This window comes from Lotus japonicus, chromosome 4 (assembly GCF_012489685.1).
Source record: "Lotus japonicus ecotype B-129 chromosome 4, LjGifu_v1.2".
Taxonomy (NCBI): domain Eukaryota; kingdom Viridiplantae; phylum Streptophyta; class Magnoliopsida; order Fabales; family Fabaceae; genus Lotus; species Lotus japonicus.
In genome coordinates, this window is record NC_080044.1 from 187,469 (window position 1) to 212,658 (window position 25,190).

The 25,190-nt window shown below is 35.3% G+C and overlaps 2 protein-coding genes across 2 annotated transcripts; both read left to right on the forward strand.

The window, feature by feature from the left end:
• The first annotated feature begins 8,749 nt into the window (after positions 1 to 8,749).
• On the forward strand, positions 8,750 to 9,385 carry LOC130710554 (protein FAR1-RELATED SEQUENCE 11-like). The gene has a single exon (XM_057559864.1). It carries the CDS (start codon positions 8,750 to 8,752, stop codon positions 9,383 to 9,385), a length of 636 nt encoding a protein of 211 aa, XP_057415847.1.
• Positions 9,386 to 10,101: 716 nt separating this feature from the next.
• LOC130710556 (protein FAR1-RELATED SEQUENCE 6-like) lies at positions 10,102 to 10,998 on the forward strand. The gene has a single exon (XM_057559865.1). It carries the CDS (start codon positions 10,102 to 10,104, stop codon positions 10,996 to 10,998), a length of 897 nt encoding a protein of 298 aa, XP_057415848.1.
• Positions 10,999 to 25,190: the final 14,192 nt, after the last annotated feature.

Here is a 25,190-nt window from a genome sequence, read left to right on the forward strand (position 1 = left end):
ACATACTCTCTCACAATTATATCATTATTTTTATTCAACTAGTTACCCAACCTCTTATATTAGGTCATGAATTTCTTAAATATATTATTTTCACACTCTTTCACACATGAATGACCACTTGTAACATGTCAAAACACTCTTTCACACATGAATGACCCATGATGCTCATCCATGCTAGAAGCCACCTTATATTTTAGATGTATATCTTCTTTTTTTTACATCGGAAAATAGAAAGATGAAGCATGAGCGTAAATTTTCCAAAGAATGTACATGCAACATCATGAGAAAATTAGGACTTGTGTGATTTTCTTTTTCAGTTTTTTATATTTTAAAACTGGTTTAAAAACAATTTTGAAAATTTGTTTTTCAGAGAAAAAAATGTTTTCAAAGTTGAAAAAATGGTGATTTAAAAAAACTGGAAAAATAAGAACTATTTTAAATAACGGTCTTGAAGTTCTTTATACGGTAATTTCAAACAATCAATTATCCTAAAAGCTTAAGTTGTTTGTCACCTGAATGGTTTTATATTATTACACCCCCGCACAAGAACTCACTTGGGCTTGAAACGTTGATAATACACAAACTCACCTAATCTCAATTTTATTAATTAGATAATGAAGGTGGGAAATATTGCTCTAAACCTTATTTTCTTGAGATGTAGGAGAAAAATAATGTTAACCTATCAAAATTATTTTACTATCACCTTACTTTCCTTTGGTTGTCTCTCATTATTAAAAGCTTTTCTTTGGTGGATGAGGGAAAATTTGTCCCTAGTACATAGATGCGGAGTAGGATAAGGAAGGACATAAAAAAAATCTTTGTTTAATTCCGTCCTACGGTAGAACAACTTCCCCGTGTGCTCCAGATTCTACCTGACGTGTAAGTAACTTTGTTCACTTATCGATGAGAGTTAGAATTGGTACCCCCTCATTTTCTAAAAAACCTAAAATTGCTCTCCATGCTTTAACACCACTTTTTCTCCCTTTCCCGAGCCTTCCTATCTGCGTATCATCACGTTCCTCATCTTTCCTCTCCCGAGCTTTAGGTCTCAGGATTGTAAGTTTTCTTCATCGTTCATCATCGTCTTCGTGCTGGACATTTCTGATTGAGGATTTTCCCGAGCTTTAGGTCTCGGGTTTGGAAGTTGTTTCCCGAGCTTTAGGTCTCGGAAAATGATATTTTGAGTCAGGTTTAATTTCTCGAGGTTTGGTAACTTCGGCATCAATTTTTGAACATTCCGAGCTTTACAAAGCTCGAAAATCCAGGTTTATAAATTACCGAAGCATAGCCCTAAGAAAGATTCCAAGAATTAGACCCTCGGGATGTTTCCGAGGTACCAAAGCTCGAGAATTATCATCAGAAAAATTATAATATATCCTGAGATTTAAGACTCGTGGTGTTCCCGAGGTACCAAAGCTCGGGAATTATCATCAGGAAAATTATAATATATCTCGAGACTTAGAGCTCGGGATGTTCCCGATGTACCAAAAGCTCGGGAATTATTTAAACATGGATATTTTGGAAATTTCTCACTTTAAAGGGGGGGGTACCATTTCTAACTCTCCTTATCGATATGACAATCATTATTCAGTATTCTCTTTTCATCCTTACTAGTATTGATCTCGCGTCATGCACAGTTGAAATAACAGTATTTTGTCGGCATACATCAGATATTTTCATATTTCGTCTCTCATTTTTCTTTTTTTAAATACACATATCACCTATTTAAGTTATTTTTTTTCATAATCCTAGTTATATTCTAATTCTCTTTTTTTTTCTAATTTTGTATGCTTTGAATCAATATACCAAAACTATTTTAATAATGAAGCCCTCCTATATATATATATATATGAAAAAGGGAGAGTTTTTGCAGCCTTTGAGGGTAAATCTGTCAATCAATAAATAATTTTAAAGACTATGAAGTCTGGTCATGGTTATTTTAGTCAAAATGTCTTTTATTTCATTTAGATTCAATCTCAACCGTTGATTGACAATAAGTTATAAGTTAAGGCTTTGAAATCGACCAGCAATCTTGATCTACTTGACGTTTTGGTTTTCCTTCCATTTTCATATTTCCACCTTCTCGAGTCGTCCGTTTAACCGTTTTCATTCTTGCAGCAGTTTTAATAGCATAGCCCGTTTTCCCTTTCATATCTTCCGTTTTCCACCTCCTTCTCATCCATGGTCTCTAACACCTTCGCAGCCGTCCGACGAGAAGGTGAAGATGGACGCCACGGAGAACATTTGAACGCCATAGTGGGACCGGACGAGGGTAACATCAATTCCTTATTACAAATAATTTCATTCTTTCAACTTTATATCAATCTATGTTGAGATTGTTCCTCTTGCAGAAGTGGGTTCAAACGTGAAGGTGTTGGACATGGTAACTGGGGAACACAGTCTGATGAAATTACTCAGTAAGCTAATCTATTTCCATAATTTTAATAGTAATTATAAAGTTTAGAGCATGATTCCTGTGGAATATTGTTTGGCTTTCAATTGGTAGTCAATTGTTTACACGCTCTTTCCTTTTTATATTATGTTTTAGGGTGACCGAGGAAAAAGAGGCAGCAGATGGAAACAAGGAAAGCCCTGTTAATGAAAGTGAAGAAAAGGAGCCTGAGGATAAGGTTAATAAGCTTCATGACGAGCCAGTCTCCTTGATTATGGCGATTACCTACCTTCAATACTTGTGTTTTGAAAGCTTATCAGTTGATTATAGTCTAACTTTTGATAACCTGTTGAACAACAATTGATTTAATTGAAAACACCAATTTTGGGTTTTAAAATCTTTTAGTATGTTGAAGATGTTATAATTATTGATATTATGGGTTAAAATGAAGTGAGAAAAAATTTGACCAAGTTGTTAAAAGAGACATTAAAATGGTCGTTTTAACTTCCCTTTCCTGTAAGCAAACCTTAGCTTTTCCATCTGAGCAAGGGAAAGAAAAAGGATCAAGCCAGCTATGACAAGCTTCTCACTGAAGCACCCAAATACAAACTCCTCACTCCTTCCATTCTCTCTGAAGTCTGATTGTTTAAGGATGTCTCTTTTTCTCCCTGCCTTTTAGTTAGTTCTGATATATATTATTCATGTTGATGAGAAATCATGTGTTGGTCTTGTTTTGGTGCATGTTATGTGTTATGGTTACATTTGATCTCATTTCGTACTTGACGCTGAGACAGGTGGAGTTGTCGGAGTAAGACCAAACAATGGTGGATGAATGTTTAATGGCAAGATTTCGCTGGACAAAAAGGTTTGCTTTCTGTTTCTTTGATTTACATCTTTGTGCCTTTAGGTAATGCCATTTACTTCTATATTTATTTTTCTATTATCTCATTAAAAAAACCTATTTTCCCTTACTATCGTTTTATACATGTTTCGCTCCTCTGCTGCGTGCAATGAACACAAGTGGAGATGATCAGGAAGTGGGGGTCCTGGAGTTTATCAGGTAAACTTCTTTATTAACTACCTTATCCATCTCTTATGGTCAAGAATCTTGGTCCACTGATTGCGCTCCAAAAACATGCTTTTCTGACACTTTTGTGAGGAGGCTGGGTTTGTGGATGTTGCTCCTAAGCTTTCAATGCAGAAAATATTTCATGGACTGCAGGTATATCCAACTTCACAAAGCTGTAAAGTGTACCAAGATATAGAAAAACTATAAATTGTATCAAGTTTTCATGTTTTCTCAACTTTCTTTCTTTTGTGGGCTTAGGATATCCAATCACTAAAGCTATCAGTCGTAATCAGGTTGATTATATATTTAGCAGAATTATCATGGTTGCACATGTATGTGATATTTAGCAGATTAAGTTTGCACTGTTGTCTTATACATTGAAATCAATTCTTTATTATAAGAAGAAATCTCCATCTAATCTTGAGTGAACTACAACTTATTGTTTTTCCCATTGAGATCACTTAATATGGTTCTCATTATGGGTTTAAATGATAATCACATAAGGGACTTCTCAATTTATAAGAGAAAAGCTTCCATATCACTGTGTTCATTGCACAGTATTTTTAGCTGATACTAATTCTCTGTAACGTAATATGTTTGGTTGCTTAGTTTTTTTATTTAATTTTGCATTTCTTAAACTTCTTCTTTTCAGCTATTTGAAGCAGTGTCCATATCCTAATGAAAAGCATAGAAAAGAGTTGGGCTATGAGCTGGATTAGAGTCCTTGCAAGTCAAGTTTTGGTTTCAAAAAAGAGTATGTTTTATTTTTCCATTGTTTCTTCTTTTGGTTTCGTTTTATTTTTCCAATGTCGTGGAATGTGTCATGTACCGATTCACAATTCCATGCCTCAAAGCTGAAATCCTCCCTTTTATTCAACCAGGTTGAAGTGAAGTGCAATTGATGTTCAATCTTCCATGATGAAACTTCTGAAACAGAAGAAATATTCATTTAAACTAGTTAATATGACAGGTTGTGATTTCTTTGTCCTTCTGCAATGCATGTGCAAAGGGTTTTATAAGACTCGAATGAATGAGATGATATCGGATCCCTCCGTTGCAGGCATGTTTACCGTACTGAGTGTATTGAACAGTGGCTAATGCATAAGAACCTGTCTCATTTGTAAGCCAACATGGTTGGCAAAACGAGACATGTCTCAAATACTTTATCTTATAAGATCAACATGTAGTTATTCATTTTTTGTCTATTTGTTAAAGCCAATATGATCTCAGTTTAAAGTGGCGCGCTTGATCAGATGATTGGTGTGGATGGAGGAACATTTTCTAATTCCTTTTTTTATTTTCTACTTCAATTTCTCCTGATTGAGATTCAACTGTTTGTTTGCAGAACATGTTTGCTAGGTTTGGACTATAATTAGAATGAACAAATCTGAAGGCAATCAGTCGAATGGAAGGGTGATTAAGCAAAGTGCTTCTTTATCTTATTTGTTTATGATACTTTGCAAACTGTGGAGAGGAGTATTCAACCCTATTAAGAGTTCCTTACAAGTTCTGTTTCAGTTAGTCTTTTTCAATGAGTGAGTGTGTCAAGGAAGATAACATTTCAGTTTGGACTTAGTTAGTACTTAGTAGCTTAGGAAGAGAATATTTTTTTGTATCATTTGTGTATTTCTATCCAATTTTACATATTTGAATCCAGCCTTCTTCTTTAAAGTTAGCATTTCATTAATTCTTAGCTTTTATTTCTATTATTTATCTATGGTCTCTATGGTAAAGATGGGTTTTTATCTATTGTTTTCATTTATTTAACAATGACTGAATTATTATACAGGCACATGTAAATTATTTTTTTATGGGTAGCAGCACAAATGCATTTAAAAACTGGTGTAGACATCACGTATCCCTCTAAGGTAAAAAATAATACATTTGTGGTCAGGGACATCACTACCGTAGAACAAAAATTAAATAATGTAGCATTTACTAAATAGGGGTAAAAATCACAAATAAATAAGAATTTAATTGATATGCACTGACATCCAATTGAGTTCTGCAAAATAAGCAAATATGTTTTTATTTTAATTAAAATAAAAAATGAATGTAACTCTCTCTTGTGTGACAAACATTGATTGAATGTCAATGTAGAATAGTTTTACACCGGTGCATATCCATTAAAATGATAAAGATGTACAACCCATCTCCATAGAGATCAAAATGATTGCGCTTTTACAAAATATAAACAGACGCATTCCTCACAGTCCCCCAATGATAGCTCAAGTGGTAAGAGCAAGGGCACATATGGGCTGTGGTGAGAGAGGTCATATATCAATCTCTGGATGATGCAATTTATTTTACCGATGTACCAATAAAAGACATTCATCACGATTTATAGAATATATTAATCCTAAAAAGTGATAGTTTTAACATAAATTTGAAAACAAATTGATATCAATGCAAAAAAAAAAGTTAATGTTGGTTATATAATTTAAAAACCACACAACACATTCATGCTCATAATGGAAATAAATATGTGATTAATATCATTTAGAAATTTCAATTATTAATCAAGTTTTTAATTTCATTAATTGACGTGGCACATCCTTAACATCTGATTGGTTGACAGTTTAAAAAAACTTTGCACCGTCGGTGCATAGAAATTAAACTCATAGTTTTAACATAAATTTGATATCAATGCAAAATAATTTTTAATGTTGGTTTTATAATTTAAACACCACACAACACATTCATGCTCATAATGACGATACAAAAAAATATCTTCCTTAACAATTAATTAAAGGAAAAAAATCTTTGCACTACAATTAGCAGTTAATATGTGATTAATATCAGTTAGGAATTTCAAAACACATGATTAATTAGTTAGAATTTATAAAATATATTAATCCTAAAAAATGAAAGTTGATTGTTTTAAAATTAAATTCATATTTTTGAATTCCGAATTAAAAAAGGTGTAGTATTTCTAAATGTTTAAATAAAAAGCATAAAGTGAAAAATGAAAAATAAAAAATATAAAGGAATTACGAACAAGGTTCTTTAAGTAATTTGTCTTTATGGTTATTTTTTAGTTTTGTCCATTTTAAATTTATATAATTTCAAATAAAAAGGAAAGCTAAATACACTTTAATGTGAGAATTTGAAAGATTGGTATTATGGTATAAAGAAATCTTTCGCAATGTGGAATACGATTTTTTACAGGAAATGTACAACGATACACTTTCAATTTTATTCACAAAGTAATTATTCTAATTGAAAAAAAAAACATTCAATGGCTATTTTTAGCACATAACTTTAACTCCCTGGAATAGACTATTTAATAGATATCGAAAAACTATCAATCGAGCATTTAGAAAAACAAGTACAAAAGAGAAAAGTAAAATAGTTACTCAAAAAAACAAAAACAAACTTTCAACACAAAAAAACATACAAATTTATGATTTCATATATCCAAAATAAATTTAGCTATTTTAATCCCTAAAATATCTTTTAAAAGAACTCATATACTTAAAAGAAATACACACAAAAAAAAATGAATATCCCTCGTGCGATGCACGGGTAAAAGTACTAGTATATATATATATAGAGGGAATGTTAACTTACTCTCACTTATTTTTTAGAAGAAGTAAGTTCGCATGCAACACATTTTCTTTTGGACAAAAAAACTCTAATTTTCTCTTTCTTAAAGTGATTTAAGTTATGAGCATTTGTGTAACTTTGTTTTTATTTAATTCTAAAATCAGGCTTTTTCTCTCTCCTTGACCCAACCATTCCAATTTCCATTCCAAATTTGCAACTATTATTTCTCTCTCCTGCGCTAACTATGATATATCCTTTTCTTGAGTTATTTTTCTTCTTCTAATTTGTTGTCTTCATCCTCCTCTTGCTGCAATTAATTTTTACCTCCTCATTTATTACATTCTTTCACTTTCTCGTTACTATTCTTATTTACCATGGGTAATGTCATCTTCAAAAATTAATTTACTTCCAGCATTCCATTAACACAAAATTATAACACCAAAAATTAGACCCAGTTTTCGGTAGCCAAGTTCTTTCCAGCGCTTGCCACAGTGCCAATCTCTTAGTTGCTTCTGGAAAAATTCATCTGATTTCACATGGAAATCTCGCTGGGTAAACGCCAAATTGAAGATACATAAATACTCTCTCTAAAAAGATGGATCATTGATTGATTGATTCATTGTAACTTGTAATTAGATGAATGAAAATTTCAACTTCTAATATTAATCCAAACACCATGAGATGCTACTAGTGAGATGCAGAATTGAGTAGAAGACACTATCCATGGAGAAGAAGGAAGAGAAAGGAACAGATCGGTAAGAAGAGCTTTATTCAATTGGAATTCAAATTTGATCAAGTTGAAAAATCGGAAGACTCAAAAATCATGAAATAAATATGGGGGAACCATATCACGAGGACTGTGAGTTGGATCCAAATCAGCCATGTCATGTCCAAAAAGGTGTTGCATGCTAACTTACTCCTTCTAAAAACAAGTGAGAGTAAGTTAGCATTCCCAAAATATAAATATGACATTATTTACCTACTAATTATAGTATAAGAGATAATATTAATGAAGAAATACATAGAATGAGGAGGTGACGCTCATTGTAGTAGTATAGTATAGATAAGATATGATCTATTATTTATTTTTCTGGTACATAAAATCCTTTTTTTTTACATTTGACTTTTCTAATAAAAAAATGGCAATTTCTGTGGTGCCCGCAACTTTTTTATGGGTAGCTTACAGGAATTGCTTGGACCAATAACATTATTTCATTTGTTTCGATTTTTTTAAATCCGGAATAATAGCAGTAGCCTTTCGTAAATCATGAATTTACCCCCTAACTTCATTTATTTATAAGTTGGTCCCTTAGCTAAGGTAAAAGAAAACAAAAGGTAAGTTAAAATGATCTTGGAGGTAATTTACATTCTGGGTTCGTGAAAGATTAGATTAGGGTTCATGAGATAGGTTTTGTTCCTGAAGTCACCTAGATTGATTTCCTGATTTCATTTCATCTATTTGAACTGTCGTTTTCGGTAGCCTTTGGTTTGTGTGATTTCGAGGGTTTCACTGGTGATTCTTCTTCGACTGTGCTTTCACTGATGAATTTGGTTGTGCTCGTCTGTGTCGCTGTAAGATTTTGATACGGGTGTTTCGACTTGTACACTACTCTATTGAGCAGGGATCGAAGTTGCGGCTACCTGAACTGGTATGATTTTTAATTATTTTTACCCTAAGTATGGTTTTATTAGGTAGCAATGTCTTGAATCGTCGGTTTTGATTTTATTTCAGAGTTGGGAAAATGAATGATTCTTCAGGAGATAACTGGCTTAATCCGTTTGATGACGAGCTTTATATCATCGATGAGGATGATAGTCTGAATTCTAGCCCTGCCAACGGTTTGAAGCAGGGTGTGAATGAAGGGGATAATGATGGGGAAAATTTTGTGGATGTCGATGAGATGTTTGAAACTGGAAATGACAGTCAAAAAAACTCTGATGTAGAAGTTAAAGTCATGAAAAGGATTACTGAATTGTCTGCAGACGACATTAGAGGGATGGATTTCTCTTCTGAGGAGGAAGCATGTGAATTCTATTCTAAATATGCTCGTATCCGTGGATTCTCTCCAAGAAAAGATGATGTATACAAGGATGATGATGGCAAGATTATCTCACGACAGGTGGTGTGCAATAGGGCTGGACAAAGGCATCAGAAGCATATGCATAATAGTGGCAGAAGAAAACAACCTAAGCCTATTACTAGAGTGGGTTGCCTTGCTAGAATTCGATTTCGTTGTTTTTCTAGCAGTAAAAGGTGGAAAGTGGTTTTTTTTTGCGATGAACACAATCACCCATTAACACCATATAAGCATGTTCATTTGATTCCAAAACTCCGGCAATTGAGTGAAGGGGACAAAGCTCAAGCAGAAAAGGTATGAACCTATTTGGTGTGAGGACCCGCAATATTATGGAGGTGATGATGGGCCAAAAAGGTGGGGCTGAGTCCGTAGGCTTTACCGGCAAGGACTTGGCCAACCACCTAGACAAGCAAAAAAGGAAAAGAGTCAAAGATGGTGATGCAGTTGCGGCGCTGTCCTATTTACAAGGAAAACTTGACAGTGACCCACTATTTTTCTTCAAGTACAACAAATCGGAACAAGGTAATCTCCTTAACTTGCTATGGTGTGATGGAACCAGTAGAATGGATTATAACGTGTTTGGAGATGTGGTTGCCTTTGATAGCACATACAAGAAGAACAAGTATAACAAACCTCTTGTGATTTTTTGTGGATACAACCACCACAAGCAAACAACTATCTTTGCTGCTGCACTTGTTCATGATGAGAAAACTGAGACTTTCATATGGGTTTTGGAAACCTTGACTGAAGCAATGTTTAACAGGCATCCTAAGGTGGCGGTTACAGATGGAGATCTAGCAATGAAGGAAGCTATTAGAGTTGTGTGACCGAATACCACGCATCGTCAATGTGCATGGCACATTCACCAGAATGCTTTGAAAAATATTAGAAATCTTGATTTTGCAGATGAATTCAAGTTATTTGTGTACGCTAACTTAAACCCTAACAAGTTTGGAGAGAAGTGGGATAAACTGGTTGAGAAATATGGTATAGCCAACAATCCATGGATTGATACGATGTATGAGACAAGAGCTTCTTGGGCAAGCACCTTCATGCAAGACAAATTTTTTGCCGGTATTAGGATGACATCCTTATGTGAAGGTATTAACTCATTCATAAAGAATTATCTGCATTGTAAGTGTTCCTTGTTGGATTTTCTTTTCAATTTTGAGCGGGCTATGAAGAAATACAGGCACAATGAGTTGGAATCTGATTTTAAGTCTTCTTATGGTGAGCCTGTTATGACAACAGCACTTAGTGGCATTGAGTATGGAGCTGCCAAAATATTAACAAGGAGCATGTTTTGGGAAGTCAAGGGTCAAATTGAAGATGCCCTGGGGCTAAATGTGGAGCGTTCTGAGGTGGCCAATATTGTGATGATGAAAATGAGAAAAATTAGCAATCGCAGAAAAGAATATATTGTTGTTTATGATAAGAACCAGAAAAAGTTTGTATGTGAATGTGGTTATTTTGAGTTTTATGGCATCCCTTGTTCTCATATAATAGCTGGGATGAGAAGTGAGTATATTGATGAATTTCCAAGCAATCTAGTTTCTAAGAGGTGGTTGAAAATAGCCAAGTCTGCTCATGTGTATTCAATTTCAGAGCCTAGTATTCATTCACAGAATATGAAATTGTTGCGAAAAGGAGCTATGTCTGCCGCATGCAACTATCTCGCAGAAATAGCATGCGAAAAGGATGATGATTTCTCAAGTGTAATGGAAGACATTTATAAGCTGTTGAGGGATGTTCAGAAGAGTCGCAAACCGGGTTGTACAACAAAGAGTGCAGCCTTTAATGTGGGTGATCCAACTGTTGTACAGGGTAGAGGTGCCCCCAAGAAGACCAGAACTGTCACCAAGAGAAGGCATTGCTCAAATTGCAGGGGTATTGGACACATGATTCGTACGTGACCGGTTTTGCTTTATCCTGATCAAGTCAATAACAGTGAAACAGGTGAATCTGCAAGTGAAGGAATTGAGGACAGCACAGACGACGAGGTGATTCTGATATTCACCATATTTATTGCCTGGTCTGATCATAATCATGTTGCTTGTGCATTTGGATATATAATTGTTAAAATTGAAATGATTTACAGACAAACGTTGGCAGCGTAGATCGACAGAATAAGGGGGCTTCGGTGGCAAGTAAACTTAAATCGCAGCAACGGAAGCAGGGAAATGACTCCTCATCCACCCAAGTATGTGTAAATGAAATGCTTGTCATTCATCTTAAATTTTCTTGCATTGTGCTCAAGTTTTCTTTTTAGAGTGATCTGTGCTTACAAATTTTGCAGAACAAGCGTTCAAATCAGAACACGGTGTCGACAAAACAAAATAAGCGTAAATCTAAGCAGCGAGAAGTCCCAGTCATGATACATTCAAGCCAAGTATCTGTGAATGAAGTGGTGAGTATTTTTCATTATCTTCTTATTTTTAAGTTTACTTAAATGCATCAATGTGTGAGTCTCTGATTCCTGGTCATAACCTGTGCAGACTCAGAGTTCACCTAATAATGCAGGTCGCGGTGATGTGGATAACAACAGAGTTACTTTGTTGCCCCAACATCCACAGGAAATACCTTTGACCCAAGAATCTGTGAATCAGGTAATTAGAATGGTTGTATAATTTATTTATTTTCCCTTCAGTGGTGTTTACTCAAGTTTCTCATTAAATTGTTTTCTCGTGGACATAATCTGGGTAGGTACAGGTTTATAACATGGAGCCTATTGTACAACAAGTCCACTATCCTGTTGTTCGTGCTTCAGCTGGACTTCCATTTTTGCAACCTACTTATGCCGTGAATATGACTAATGGAGTTCAGGTGTTTCCACAGTTTATACAGCACCAAAACGTCCAGGTTCCTTACCAAGGAGTTCAGATGCAAACTCTATTTCAAGCTGGACCTTCTGGCTTACTCCCGACATTTTCATCGACGTTGGCGGCAGTCGATAGGAGACACAATAGAAATTCAAGTTTAGGAAATAATTGAAAGCATTTCATTTTAAGTCAGTTTGATTTTGATATTGGAACAAATTATGTATTTGTGTGAAGGAAAAAAATTATTAAATTATATTTTAAAAACATCTTCTGAAAAAACAATATAAGTGCAGACTTTACAATATGTGAACACTTTATTTCATGCATTTTTTTTTTGGGTCAGAGTGTTGTTCATCTCACAAAAGGGTCAAGCCCAAAAACTAGGAGCCTGTTACAAGTGAGGTTCAAAATAAAATGATCAAACAATAAAATTACAGCAACCAAAAAAAAAATAGCTGATCACTGATTGCATTAAAGCTGCCTTTGTTCACAATAAGAATTGGCTGAACCCAAATTTTTTTTTGTTTTGGCCTATTGTTGTGAAGACCTGCAATGAAGTTTTTATTTTTGGTCTGTTAGCCCATTGATCAATATAAACTGCGTTTTAGATCCTTTTATAGTCCCAAAGGTTTTCATTTTGGTCCAGTTAGCACATTTCATCAATAGAAATCAACTTCAAACATGACAAATTAAACTAGTAAAACGTAAAATTATCGCTAATAATTAAGGACAGTAACAAAGATTATCAGCAAAAGATACCGAAATTGTTCCAAAACGTCACCGAACATGTCGGTGAACATAAAAGTACGGTTACCAAACAGTATAGCTTAGGTTCAAATTATAAATTTCAGCAAAAAAAAAAAAAACACAGCCAGTCCAGTTTCCATCTCCACTCCACCCTAATCAGCAAAGGCAATCATGATGTCCACAATTCTCTGATTCATGTAATGAAACTTGAAAGCACAGACATCCCCTTCTGCAAGCTGATACTTTCTAACGAATTCCCTCCAGCCACTACCAAACTTGCTCTTCGCCTGGCCATGAATGAGTTTGCATTCCACCAGTTTATCATTTAGACCCTCATATGGACCTTTCAGAAACACTGGATCAGATCCAAACTTCTTTAAGTGCTTCCCAATTTTCACAGGTAGGTCCTAAGAAATTGCATAAAACATGGGTTATATGCTTGCTTACATGGTACAAGAATTAAAAATGCTGATGAAAATAAATATAGAAAGAACAGCAAGTTACCAGTTGGCTTCCTTTGGCATGATGGTCTTTGAGGGTAACAGTGAAGGAGGGATTTTCAGATTCATGGTTAAATAGCACAAAGGAGGAGTTGGGAATACGCTTGAAAGGGGGTGTTACTGTAGGTGGTGGAACAGACAGGTATTCACGAAGCTTATTAACATCATCTTCCTCTGTCTTCACGGGCCAGCCATGATATTTGATTTGCTTATGCTTAGAATTGAAAATAACAATCTTAAATCTTGACCTGCCCACACATTTGAAGAGGAACCAGCACACACCAGTGAAACAAAAGACATTGCGTAGCCGTGACCATCCTGTTGTCAAGTACCCTTTTCCATGCAATCTTTCATACCTGACTTTGTGTGTTACACCTAGAGGGTCAGTCAGATACCAAGTGCAGTCCACCCGGTAATTGCCCATCTTGACCAATGTCTCAGGGACTTCTAAGTGAGTCTACAAAGAGGAAATCCAAGTAAGAAATCATCAGACTAAAATATACATGTATTTGTATGAACAGATAGTATCTAGTTAGAATGCAGACTATTACCATAGCTTGTTCATGACATGCAACGAAATCGTGCTCGGGGATCCTTTTTTGACTGGGTGCCATGGTAGAACACAGTACTTGCTTCTATAAACATGTTTGCACAAAAAAACATGAAGTAAATCATATGATTTTCAACACAATGAAGAGGAAAAGTAAGAAAAGAGCACATAATAAATCGTTTACAAGTAGCACATGCATGAAAATCAGGGTAAAGGACAAACACACACAAAGTATTCTATTGGACAGAGATTATTCAATATGATTTTCATCACAATGCAGAGGGAAAGTAAGGTAAGAGCAATATATTAGATGTATAACATGCATGAAAATTCAGGGGAAAGGGAGAATGGCAAAATATTCAATCTGACAGTAAGTGAAAAAAGGCAAAGTATTAAATTTGACAGGAAATGAGTTACAATTGGAACTATGTAATTTAAGTAAAAATTTGTCATAAACAAATGTTTGGTAAAAAATGGAAAAGAGACTATCAGTATTGAAAAAGGTGGAAACTTTGAACATGAATATGGCATATACCATAAAGACATAATCAGATGGTCAAAGGTCGCTGTCAGTCTGAACAAAGATGAAAAATTTGTGATGGACCATGGCATATAACTTTAATTAGTTCTTTTGTACTGCAGGCAAAGGTCACTATCATACCGAAGAAGGGTGGAAAATTCGTAATGACAAGTTACATAAAGAAATCAATACCCATTAGAAATAGAACATGCATGAACATCAGGGGGGAAAGGGAAACGGAAAGCGATTCAATCTGACAAAAACTTGTGAACTCAATGTTTTCCATGCACAACTAAATCGGCGACCCAAATTTCATGAATATCAAAAAGAAATCAGGAATATCAAGTATCAAAATGGAGTGAAAATTCTGTAAAATTGAAAGAATCTTACCAGAGATGAGTGTCTGCAAGCGTCTCAAATGTCCGTGCAAAAAAACCCTAAAATCGCCGTCCACTGCTTGGAAGAATGTCTACCCTCTCGATTTCTCCTATGAGTGGGTTGTGATGGTTTTTTGTTCTTGATAATCGAATAATCGAATAAGCATTGAATGATCGTAACCGATCATATGGGAAATATAAAAAGTTGGTGAAAAAGTTTCTTTTTTACTGAATATATAAATTTTGAGTCTTATAAAAAACAAAAAACAATCACTGTCTAAGTGGTTAATACTACTCTTATTTAGCAATAGGTCCAAGGTTCAAATCTAAACTTGGACAGTTTTTCATTTTTACTAATATGTTAAAATTTTTATATTTAGTTATATAAAAAATAATATATTTTATTTTTTGCGAAAAATCATTTTTTTTTTGTCGTAGATTAATTAACCTTAATCATGGCTGGAACCCTAGAGCATCTAACATAACCTAAGAAGCATTGATTCGTCGTTGCGTGGGACTAATGGGGTTAGGCCAATGAACCGTAACGCTAACCCTAATAAGTGTTACGCATGACTCGCACTATATCGTTGTGTGAGCCATGCACGAGGGTGAGCGAGCGATTTGGATAGCTTGGTGTGAGCCACTATATCGCGGGAACCCTACATCATCTAACATAACCTAAGAAGCATTGATTCGTCGTTTGGTGGGACTAATCGTGTTAGGCCAATGAACCGTAAAGCTAACCCTAATAAGTGTTACGCATGACTCGCACTATATCGTTGTGTGAGCCATGCACGAGGGTGAGCGAGCGATTTGGATAGCTTGGTGTGAGCCACTATATCGCGGGAACCCTACATCATCTAACATAACCTAAGAAGCATTGATTCGTCGTTCGGTGGGACTAATGGTGTTAGGCCAATGAACCGCAACGCTAACCCTAATATGTGTTACGCATGACTCGCACTATATCGTTGTGTGATCCATGCACGAGGGTGAGCGAGCGATTTTGGATAGCTTGGTGTGAGCCACTATATAGTCTAAATGTCTAATACACTCTAGCACATGAACCCTAATGCATCAAGTGGCGGAACTTGGACAACAGAGTTACAGAGTATATACTTAAAGAGTAATGATAAATATATTGGGTTATATTTAAAATTGTTATACTTAAATGACAATTATAAATAAATAGATGTATATAAAATCTCAAAATTAGTATTTAAAGATAATATTTAGAATTGATATACTTAAATACTAATGATAAATAAATAGATGTAAATAAAATCCCAATAAAAATATTTAAAGTTTCTGTTTAAAATTGTTATACTTGAAGTTTAATGACAAATAATTAGATGTAAACAAAATCCCAAAGTAAATATTTAACGAGATGGAGCAAAATAATACGACAATGTTAAAAAATAAAAAAGGTTGGGTGGATCGAACCCTACCAAACAAGGTTGAATAAATAGTGTGCAAACCACTGGGACAAGGGAGACGTTATGAATTTATATGGCTTTTATTCTATAAATAGTATGTATGAAAGAAAGAAATTTAACCTAATTATTAAATGATCGTAACAGACCAGTGGGAAAGACAAAAACTTGTTTTCTTGGTTTTTTATAAGTTCTGTTTTAGTAATTGGGACATATAAGTGTTGAGTTGACCGTATAACTGAAAACAATCATTGTCAAAGTGGTTAATGCTACACTTATTTAACCTTAGGTTCAAGGTTCAAACCTAAACTTGGACATTTTTTTTATTTTTACTAATATGTTAACATTTTTAAACTTAGTTATATAAAAAAATAATATATTTTATTTTTGGCAATTAATATCTTTTCTTTCGTCATATATTAATTAACCTTAATCATGGTGTTACGCTCATGAATAAATTGGTGTGGCTGGAACCCTAGAGCATCTAACATAACCTAAGAAGCATTGATTCGTCGTTGCGTGGGACTAATGGGGTTAGGCCAATGAACCGTAACGCTAACCCTAATAAGTGTTACGCATGACTCGCACTATATCGTTGTGTGAGCCATGCACGAGGGTGAGCGAGCGATTTGGATAGCTTGGTGTGAGCCACTATATTGCGGGAACCCTACATCATCTAACATAACCTAAGAAGTATTGATTCGTCGTTCGGTGGGACTAATGGTGTTAGGCCAATGAACCGCAACGCTAACCCTAATATGTGTTACGCATGACTCGCACTATATCGTTGTGTGAGCCATGCACGAGGGTGAGCGAGCGATTTGGATAGCTTGGTGTAAGCCACTATATCGCGGGAACCCTACATCATCTAACATAACCTAAGAAGCATTGATTCGTCGTTCGGTGGGACTAATGGTGTTAGGCCAATGAACCGCAACGCTAACCCTAATATGTGTTACGCATGACTTGCACTATATCGTTGTGTGATCCATGCACGAGGGTGAGCGAGCGATTTTGGATAGCTTGGTGTGAGCCATATAGTCTAAATGTCTAATACATTCTAGCACATGAACCCTAATGCATCAAGTGGCGGAACTTGGACAAAAGAGTTACAGAGTATATACTTAAAGAGTAATGATAAATAAATTGGGTTATCTTCAAAATTGTTATACTTAAATGACAATTATAAATAAATAGATGTATATAAAATCACAATTTTCATAAAGTTCAATCTCATCCACTTCGCATCCCCAAACAACAATGTATGCATCTTTGTTTCTCTCTAGAAACTAGTGTTAAAATACTAAAATTAACAATATCAAATTTATTTTTTCATTAATAGATAAATTGATTTATTTTCACATAAGATATCTATTCTCATTAAAATGTTTACTCAATAACGCCATATTTTATTTAAACCTGAACAAAGTAAAATTGATTTATTTACACATGTTCTCATGAAAATGGGTACTTTGGGAAGATATATGACTATGGCAGAAATGTTTGTGTAGGTTGAAATGGTTGCAACTTTTGGAAGGTGGAAGGTTGAAATGAATGAAATTATTAATTTGTTTTCGGCCTGCTTAGAGTGAACTGGAATGGAGAAGATCAAAGGTTTATTTAGTTAACATTTCCAAATATTTATGGAGATTAAATTAACGAATTTTAAAAATAACTCAAATTGGCTGATTGATAATGAGGTTTCTTAAAACTTATTTTTTAATTTTTTAATTTCCCAATGATCCAAAACCAATATGCTTTTGAAGCACTACTGGTAGAATTAATTAAGAGACTATGATGACAAAAATTAAATTATAAGGATGAAGGGGAAAATCAATTGAACACACGTTTCAAAGAAATTTCTTGCAAATTTTACTTGATAAAATTACATGCACTATCGGAGAAGAAAATTTATACAACACATTGATTCAGAAATCCCCATACCCAAAACGCTCCTAAATATGCTCTTGAAGCCCTACACCCTGTGAATATAAGCAATTCGATTCACTGCATTGGTAAAACGGAATCGGAGAAGATCAGAAGCGCATATATCGTTAACATCGCAAAAACTACTCCATCCATCCCCCATCTTAGCAATGCTGGAGTTGGGAAGAAGGTGCATGGAAAATTCCCTCGGATATTCCTGAGGACCGATAAAAATCCACTTGTCAACCCCAACTCCTTTCAGGAACGAAGCACCAGATTTGGGCACGGGCTGCATAAAATAAAAAATATTGAATATGGATTAGAAGACATAAATATCACAAATTCATATATAGCAAAAGATAATCATAAAGAAACTTACAACATTCAAATAACACTTCATGAACAACATTTTGTTCAGCAACATCAACTTGCATGGGACCTTCTTGAATAGAACTCTGCTCATCGTCAGACAAAATAGGAGGCTCAGAAGGAGTAGGAGGGTTATACGAAGGACTCCCATTCGGATCAACTTCACCTGAAAAGCTAAGATCATGATCCTTATAACCGAATAAAATATGATATGGGAAATCCAAACTAAAGAACGGAAGAGTTTATAGAGGGGAAGAATTAAAAGACATGATGGTTGGAGTTCCATGCAAAATGAGATGTTTACACGTGTTCCACTTTTAAACCACCTTTGAAATTAAAATCAAGGAGAAGGAGAAAAAAGCATTCATGGAAGATTCAATGAGATATGAAGCATTCGTTGAATAGACATTGATATCTGGTCATGTAAGTTGATGTAACAGGTGCAGTTGAAGACGGAAAGGTGGTAAAAAGAAGCAATGATGAAAAAAAAAATCGCATTGGTCCCCGTGTTGGTTCGTTGGTACTTTCATTATACTAGTTTAAAAAATCCGCGTGGTGGTCCCGTGTTCGAGTTCATGTTTCAATTTTTTTCCTTTCATTTGCTTTCTTGTTTTATGATTATTGTGTTAAATTATTAGACTTATACCTATTAAATCGAACAGATCACAAAAGTCGATAACTGTCAAAGTGGTTAATGCCACACCAATTTAGCTATGGGTCCAAGGTTCAAATCCAAACTTTGGCAGTTTTTTTTTTATAAATTTTTTTGATAAGCTAACTTTCGCATTTTTTTAAGTAGGTGACTTAAGGTTGATCTTATAAAACAAAAGTTAAATTAGGATTCGAACGCTCTTACTATATCGTTGTGTGATCCATGCACGAGGGTGAGCGAGCGATTTGGATAGCTTGGTGTGAGCCACTATATCGCGGGAACCCTACATCATCTAACATAACCTAAGAAGCATTGATTCGTCGTTCGGTGGGACTAATGGTGTTAGGCCAATGAACCGTAACGCTAACCCTAATATGTGTTACGCATGACTCGCACTATATCGTTGTGTGATCCATGCACGAGGGTGAGCGAGCGATTTGGATAGCTTGGTGTGAGCCACTATATCGCGGGAACCCTACAGAGTTACAGAGTATATACTTAAAGAGTAATGATAAATAAATTGGGTTATATTCAAAATTGTTATACTTAAATGACAATTATAAATAAATAGATGTATATAAAATCTCAAAATTAGTATTTAAAGATAATATTTAGAATTGTTATACTTAAATACTAATGATAAATAAATAGATGTAAATAAAATCCCAATAAAAATATTTAAAGTTTCTGTCTAATACATTCTAGCACATGAACCCTAATGCATCAAGTGGCGGAATTCAATTGGATGTCTGTGTAAAACTATTTTACACTGTCAGTGCATATCCATTAAACTCTAAACAAAATCCCAAAGTAAATATTTAAAGAGATGGAGCAAAATAATACGAAAATGTTAAAAAATAAAAAAGGTTGGGTGGGATCGAACCCTACCAAACAAGGTTGAATAGATAGTGTGCAAACCACTGGGACTATATCGTTGTGTGAGCCATGCACGAGGGTGAGCAAGCGATTTGGATAGCTTGGTGTGAGCCACTATATCGCGGGAACCCTACATCATCTAACATAACCTACGAAGCATTGATTCGTCGTTCGGTGGGACTAATGGTGTTAGGCCAATGAACCGTAACGCTAACCCTAATATGTGATACACATTACTCGTACTATATCGTTGTGTGAGCCATGCACGAGGGTGAGCGAGCGATTTGGATAGCTTGGTGTTTTGAATAACTTGGAACCATGAAAATAGTTTAAAGGCGTCATGCTAAAAAGAATTGAATTTGCAAAAGAAAAAAAAAAAAAATATATATATATATATATATATATATATATATATATAAAATTAGGTCCTATGTAGGAGTTGAACCCTTAACATGTTATAAATTTTATAAAAATTTGGCCACTGAACCAAGACAATTGTTTGAGTAGAAATTGAATTGAAAATATATATATCTGAGTAAATGGTCTTACTAGCTGTTAAACACAAATTCTCTACCATCTCTGTAAGACCCAGGATTTTAGAATTAAAATAAATAATTAATTTCCAACTCACGCATAGGATTTTGTGTCCGCGTGAGAGGAACTTGACTTTCGTTTGATGATCGTGAAGGGAAACCTGAACAAAAGTTTACTAAATGAAATAAATTTATGAAGGAGAAAGTTCAGGAAAAGTCAAAGGTTTGTATCGAAGTCGATTTAAGTTATAGCACGACTAATATCCGTTTTAAAACCTAGGACAAGAACCTTAGGAAATCAAACTATGTTCCACCCTTGGAACACTATAGGAATAAAATTTCCAAAAAGTTCCACCCTTGGAACACTATGGGAAAAGTTCCAAAAATTTTCAGAGAAATGTTAGAACTTCTCTTTTTCCATATATCACAATCGTTTCGAGGTGAAACTCTAGGATCTACGAACGTCTGATTCCAATCATCGGAAGTTTGCCGAAACTGAAACCCTGGTATTTCAAAACCCTAGAATCACCCGACAATGAAGACTTTTTCTATTCGGAGCTTCAAACGAAGATTCCACACGCGTAGGCCCACTCTAATCGACGTTCCAAATCTTTCTTCAGAAGGAAGTTTCTGCATCCGAGGTCAAAATCAAAGTGCATAAAGTGCATTTTAAGCCAGTAAACATTTAAAACAAGCCTCGAAAACCAAAAATCATACTGATATTTCTTTGAAGAATTAGAAGATTCAGCGGGAAGAATATCGTGTCTAAAATACGTTGGAATCAGTAGGAAAAATCGGAATCGCGAAATAATCATTTTCTCGCGTTTTCAATTTCCTATATATAGGACTTCAGAAACTAAGAAAAATCACACCTTCATTTTCTTTCTTCTTCTTCTGCAGACCACGTTCTCTGGTCTTTCTTTTCTTTTTCTTTTCATTTTCTTTGTTGGTTGTGGGTGAGCTTGAGGGAGAAAGGAGGAAGAGTTTTTTTTCCGGTTCTTGCCTGATCGTTGCTCTGTTCGTTGCTACGCGTAGGCCTCGAGGTACTGATGTTATTTCTTTCTTCTGATCTTTAAATTCCATCGTTTTTTGTTATGTCTTTTTGTGCTCAAGTTTTGAGCTTTTTGTAAAACTGTCCAAATAGGTTGATTTTAGTGTCTAAATATATTCTCTTCGTACCCAAGAGTACTTCTAGCGGATTTCATTTTGCCGAATGTCGCCGAAATGCTGCCGAAATTCATTTATGTAGAAAATACCCATTTTTGGCTAAAGTTCCGTCCTTTGGGCTTAAAACTCTCGACTAAGCTTAGCGTTAGTAGGATTAGTCGTCATAATCGTCGTTGGTATCAACCCCATCTAATTTATTTTTCGAAATTCTGATTTTTGAGTTTCCGAGCTAAAAATATTGACCAAAATACCCCTGCGACAGTTTTCGATTCGATAATTTTTCTGAGAGTTTCCCTGGCCTAGATATCGCCTAAGAATACCTAGGAATCGATTTAGATCGAAGGAAAAGTTCGGGAACCCTATTTTACATAGTGGCCGAAACCTATTGCTTAGGGTACCGTGTCCAAAAATAATTTTTGGGTCTCTATGACCTGAGCCATTGAGTAGCTCTTTCGATTGTTGAAATTTTGGCGCTGGTTTCGTGTCATTCCGAGTTCTGTAGCTCGAGTTATACTCGTTTTAGCGAACGAAGTTCTGTTGTCAAATCGTGCCTTAAGAGGAACTCTGAAGCTTTAAAAGCTTTCTTTCCGGTTTCGATTAGCATTATTAGATAGTGTTACTTCCAGTAGGGCTTGTGTTGATGATTGTGTTTCCTTGTTCTAGGTTCACAACTTCCATGCCCAACTTCTACTCACGAAGGTAAGGGTAACTCAGTTTTAGAGCGTCTTTGAGTCTTGCATGCTTTTATCGCACTGCCTGTGTTTGAGATGAAGATGTTTATATTGATTGGCATATGATTATGATTATTATGCTTGCTTATGTTAACTGTTTTTTTTAGGCTTGTGCCAAATGTTTTCTGAAGGCTTCGGCCGAGTAAACTTATTGAGACGTGTGTCTCCGTTTTCTGAGAGGCTTCGGCCGTTTACTGGTTTCTGTCATTAAACTGAGTTGGTATGCAATTGAATTGAGTTATGTTCGTTGATAATAGGAATAACATGTGGTTTCTCCGAATTAAATCATTGGATTGGGGATTGTTATTGACTGACTTGGCATATAGGCTTTGGTTCTTAAGTGGCGATGAGGTGGGTGTGGTCCCACGTGATTGTCCCGTCTTTCGAGGCGTTATAAAGTGGCAATGAGGTGGGTGTGGTCCCGCGGGATTGTCCCATCTTTCGAGATGTTCTAAAGTGGCGATGAGGTGGGTGTGGTCCCACGCGATTGTCCCGTCCGGAGTGGCGTTAAGTGGCAATGAGGTGGGTGTGGTCCCGCGTGATTGTCCCGTCTTGAGAGACGTTGCTGATCGATCCATTTTGGTAGAAACATATAGTTGCATTATAGGGAACTAACACCTAACCCTATGTTGTTGGATTTTAGTTATTAGTTTATTGATATCTGATTTGATGTTATATGTTAGGTTGTCGATATCTGAATTGATGTTATATGTTAGGTTGTCGATATTTGAATTTATGTTATATGTTAGGTTGTCGATATCTGAATTGATGTTATATGTTAGGTTGTTGATATATGAGTTTAGTTATGTTGTTGGTTTATTTACCATGATAGGTAGTTAAATTTGAATAGCATGATTTTCTCTTTCATACATGGTAATTGTATGGAGTTAACCCTTTCTATTTGCTACTTGTTGTTTGGGCGCTTAACGCTATTAGGCGATGGAGAGCCTTCCGCTGAAGCTTAGCTGTTCAAGTTGGAGACCGTGACCGTGGGCGGTCGAGTAGAGGTGGATGAAGCAGTTGCTTCTCCCTTTTTGGTGGACTATGTCTGAGTTTCTTTTTCCTTCTGAAAACTCTGTTGTTTAAACCTTATATTCGCCACTTGTCTAAGTGAGCGTACTTACTTTGGAAACTTGTTCATGATGATGTATGACACTATTATTATTATGTCGGGAATGGGTTGTCGAATAAAGTCTATGTTATATATTCAATTATGTTCAGCTGTTTCGAAAAGGAAAAAAAAATATATTGTGTTTTCTCAGGATTAAGAAATAGTCCTTAGACTTGTTAGGTTACTAATGTGACTCCTCAGTTGAGAAACCGGGGTGTTACAATCTCCATTACGCGCCAGAAGATAGTTTCTTCCTTCCCTAGTTTATCAGCGTTTTCCTACTACAAATCATGACCCAACTAATCCCACTTTTAATAAATGTCAGGGTCATACATAATGATTCCGGCATTGGGAAAGAAGAATTTTGCACAGTATTCAAATGCTGCAGATTGAATCTACACACACGCCTAAAACTCTACTGGCCATTGTGAGGAATTGAAAACGCCATATAAATACCTCAGAGATCATTTTTATGGGTTTTTCACTCTTTCCTCATCCAACCATCAGGATTTCAAAGGCAGAGATTACGAAATTGAGGTTAGCCCCTTTTGGCATTTGATAGGGTTTCTGCATTTTTTTCTCACGAATTTCTCATCCAACCATCAAGAACTCTTGTTCCTGTTTTGACTCTTGTTTTGGCTTATTTATTTTTTAATTAGGTTTTCAGGTTCAATTTCCCCCAAAATTTTCCTGAATATCCTTGATTTGATTTGTAGTTTATCTGATTTCATCACTAAGTAACCATATTGTGCCTTTGTTATAGCTTTACTCATCCTCTATTTTCGGCTTTGATACTTATTTGCCTATTTACATTGTTTTTTTTTTTTGAAATGGCCTATTTACAATGTTGCTCTCAACTGCCTTATACACTCATTGCATGCAGTTACTTGAATCAAGTTGCAGTTTATTTTTATGGAATGATGTGGCACACACACACACACACATACCGTAACTTGGTTGCAAACCGTTTGGTAACTTCCCCCGTTTTGGCCTATATATAGTGATGTAGTGGTGTATATTCCCTCACGTATTCTATTAACCGAGTGTAAAGGTGCAATTTTCAACTTTTAATAACTGAGTGTTCAAGATAAATATGCTTTGTTTGAATTCTGTTTCATCTTCGAATTCAACATGCAATCTGTTTCTTTCTAAGATGCGTGTTTCTTGTTGTAGCATAGATATTGCCTTTTTTGTTTAGTCCATGATTGCTGATGCTATTCCCTTAAATTATTTCAAACATACTTTTTGTTTGTGACATACTTTAAGTTTATTGTTAAACTGAACAAACAAACCCCTTTTGTTCAAACCCGATTTTGCTTTCTGATGTATACATTGTCTACATTATGATTTGTTTGCAGAAATTATTACTGTCATATTTCACAAGATGCCTCCAAGAGCTATCTGTCCACACATGTGCTATGATCCAGAGGACTTTTCTCTTTGGAAACTTCCTGCTGCTGATTTGATCACACTTTCATCACTGGATGCAATCAACACTGCTGCCTATGGCCAAATTTACCCAGAAATTGTACAGGAATTTTGGGGGACCGCAAAATTGACTGAAACTGATGGACTGTTAGGGGAGTTTTTTGACTATGCCCTTAACTACAACATGAAGACAATATCAGAAGTGTTAGGGGTTCGAAGTGAAGGAGTACACTACAAAAGAGGGTGGAGGGTTGAGTCTGATGATGATGATATCAAAAGCACTGTTTTTGAAGATGGTAAACTCTCTGCCTCTGAAGCCACGAAGGCAACCAATCTGACACAGGCTGCAAAATTGATTCATGTGTT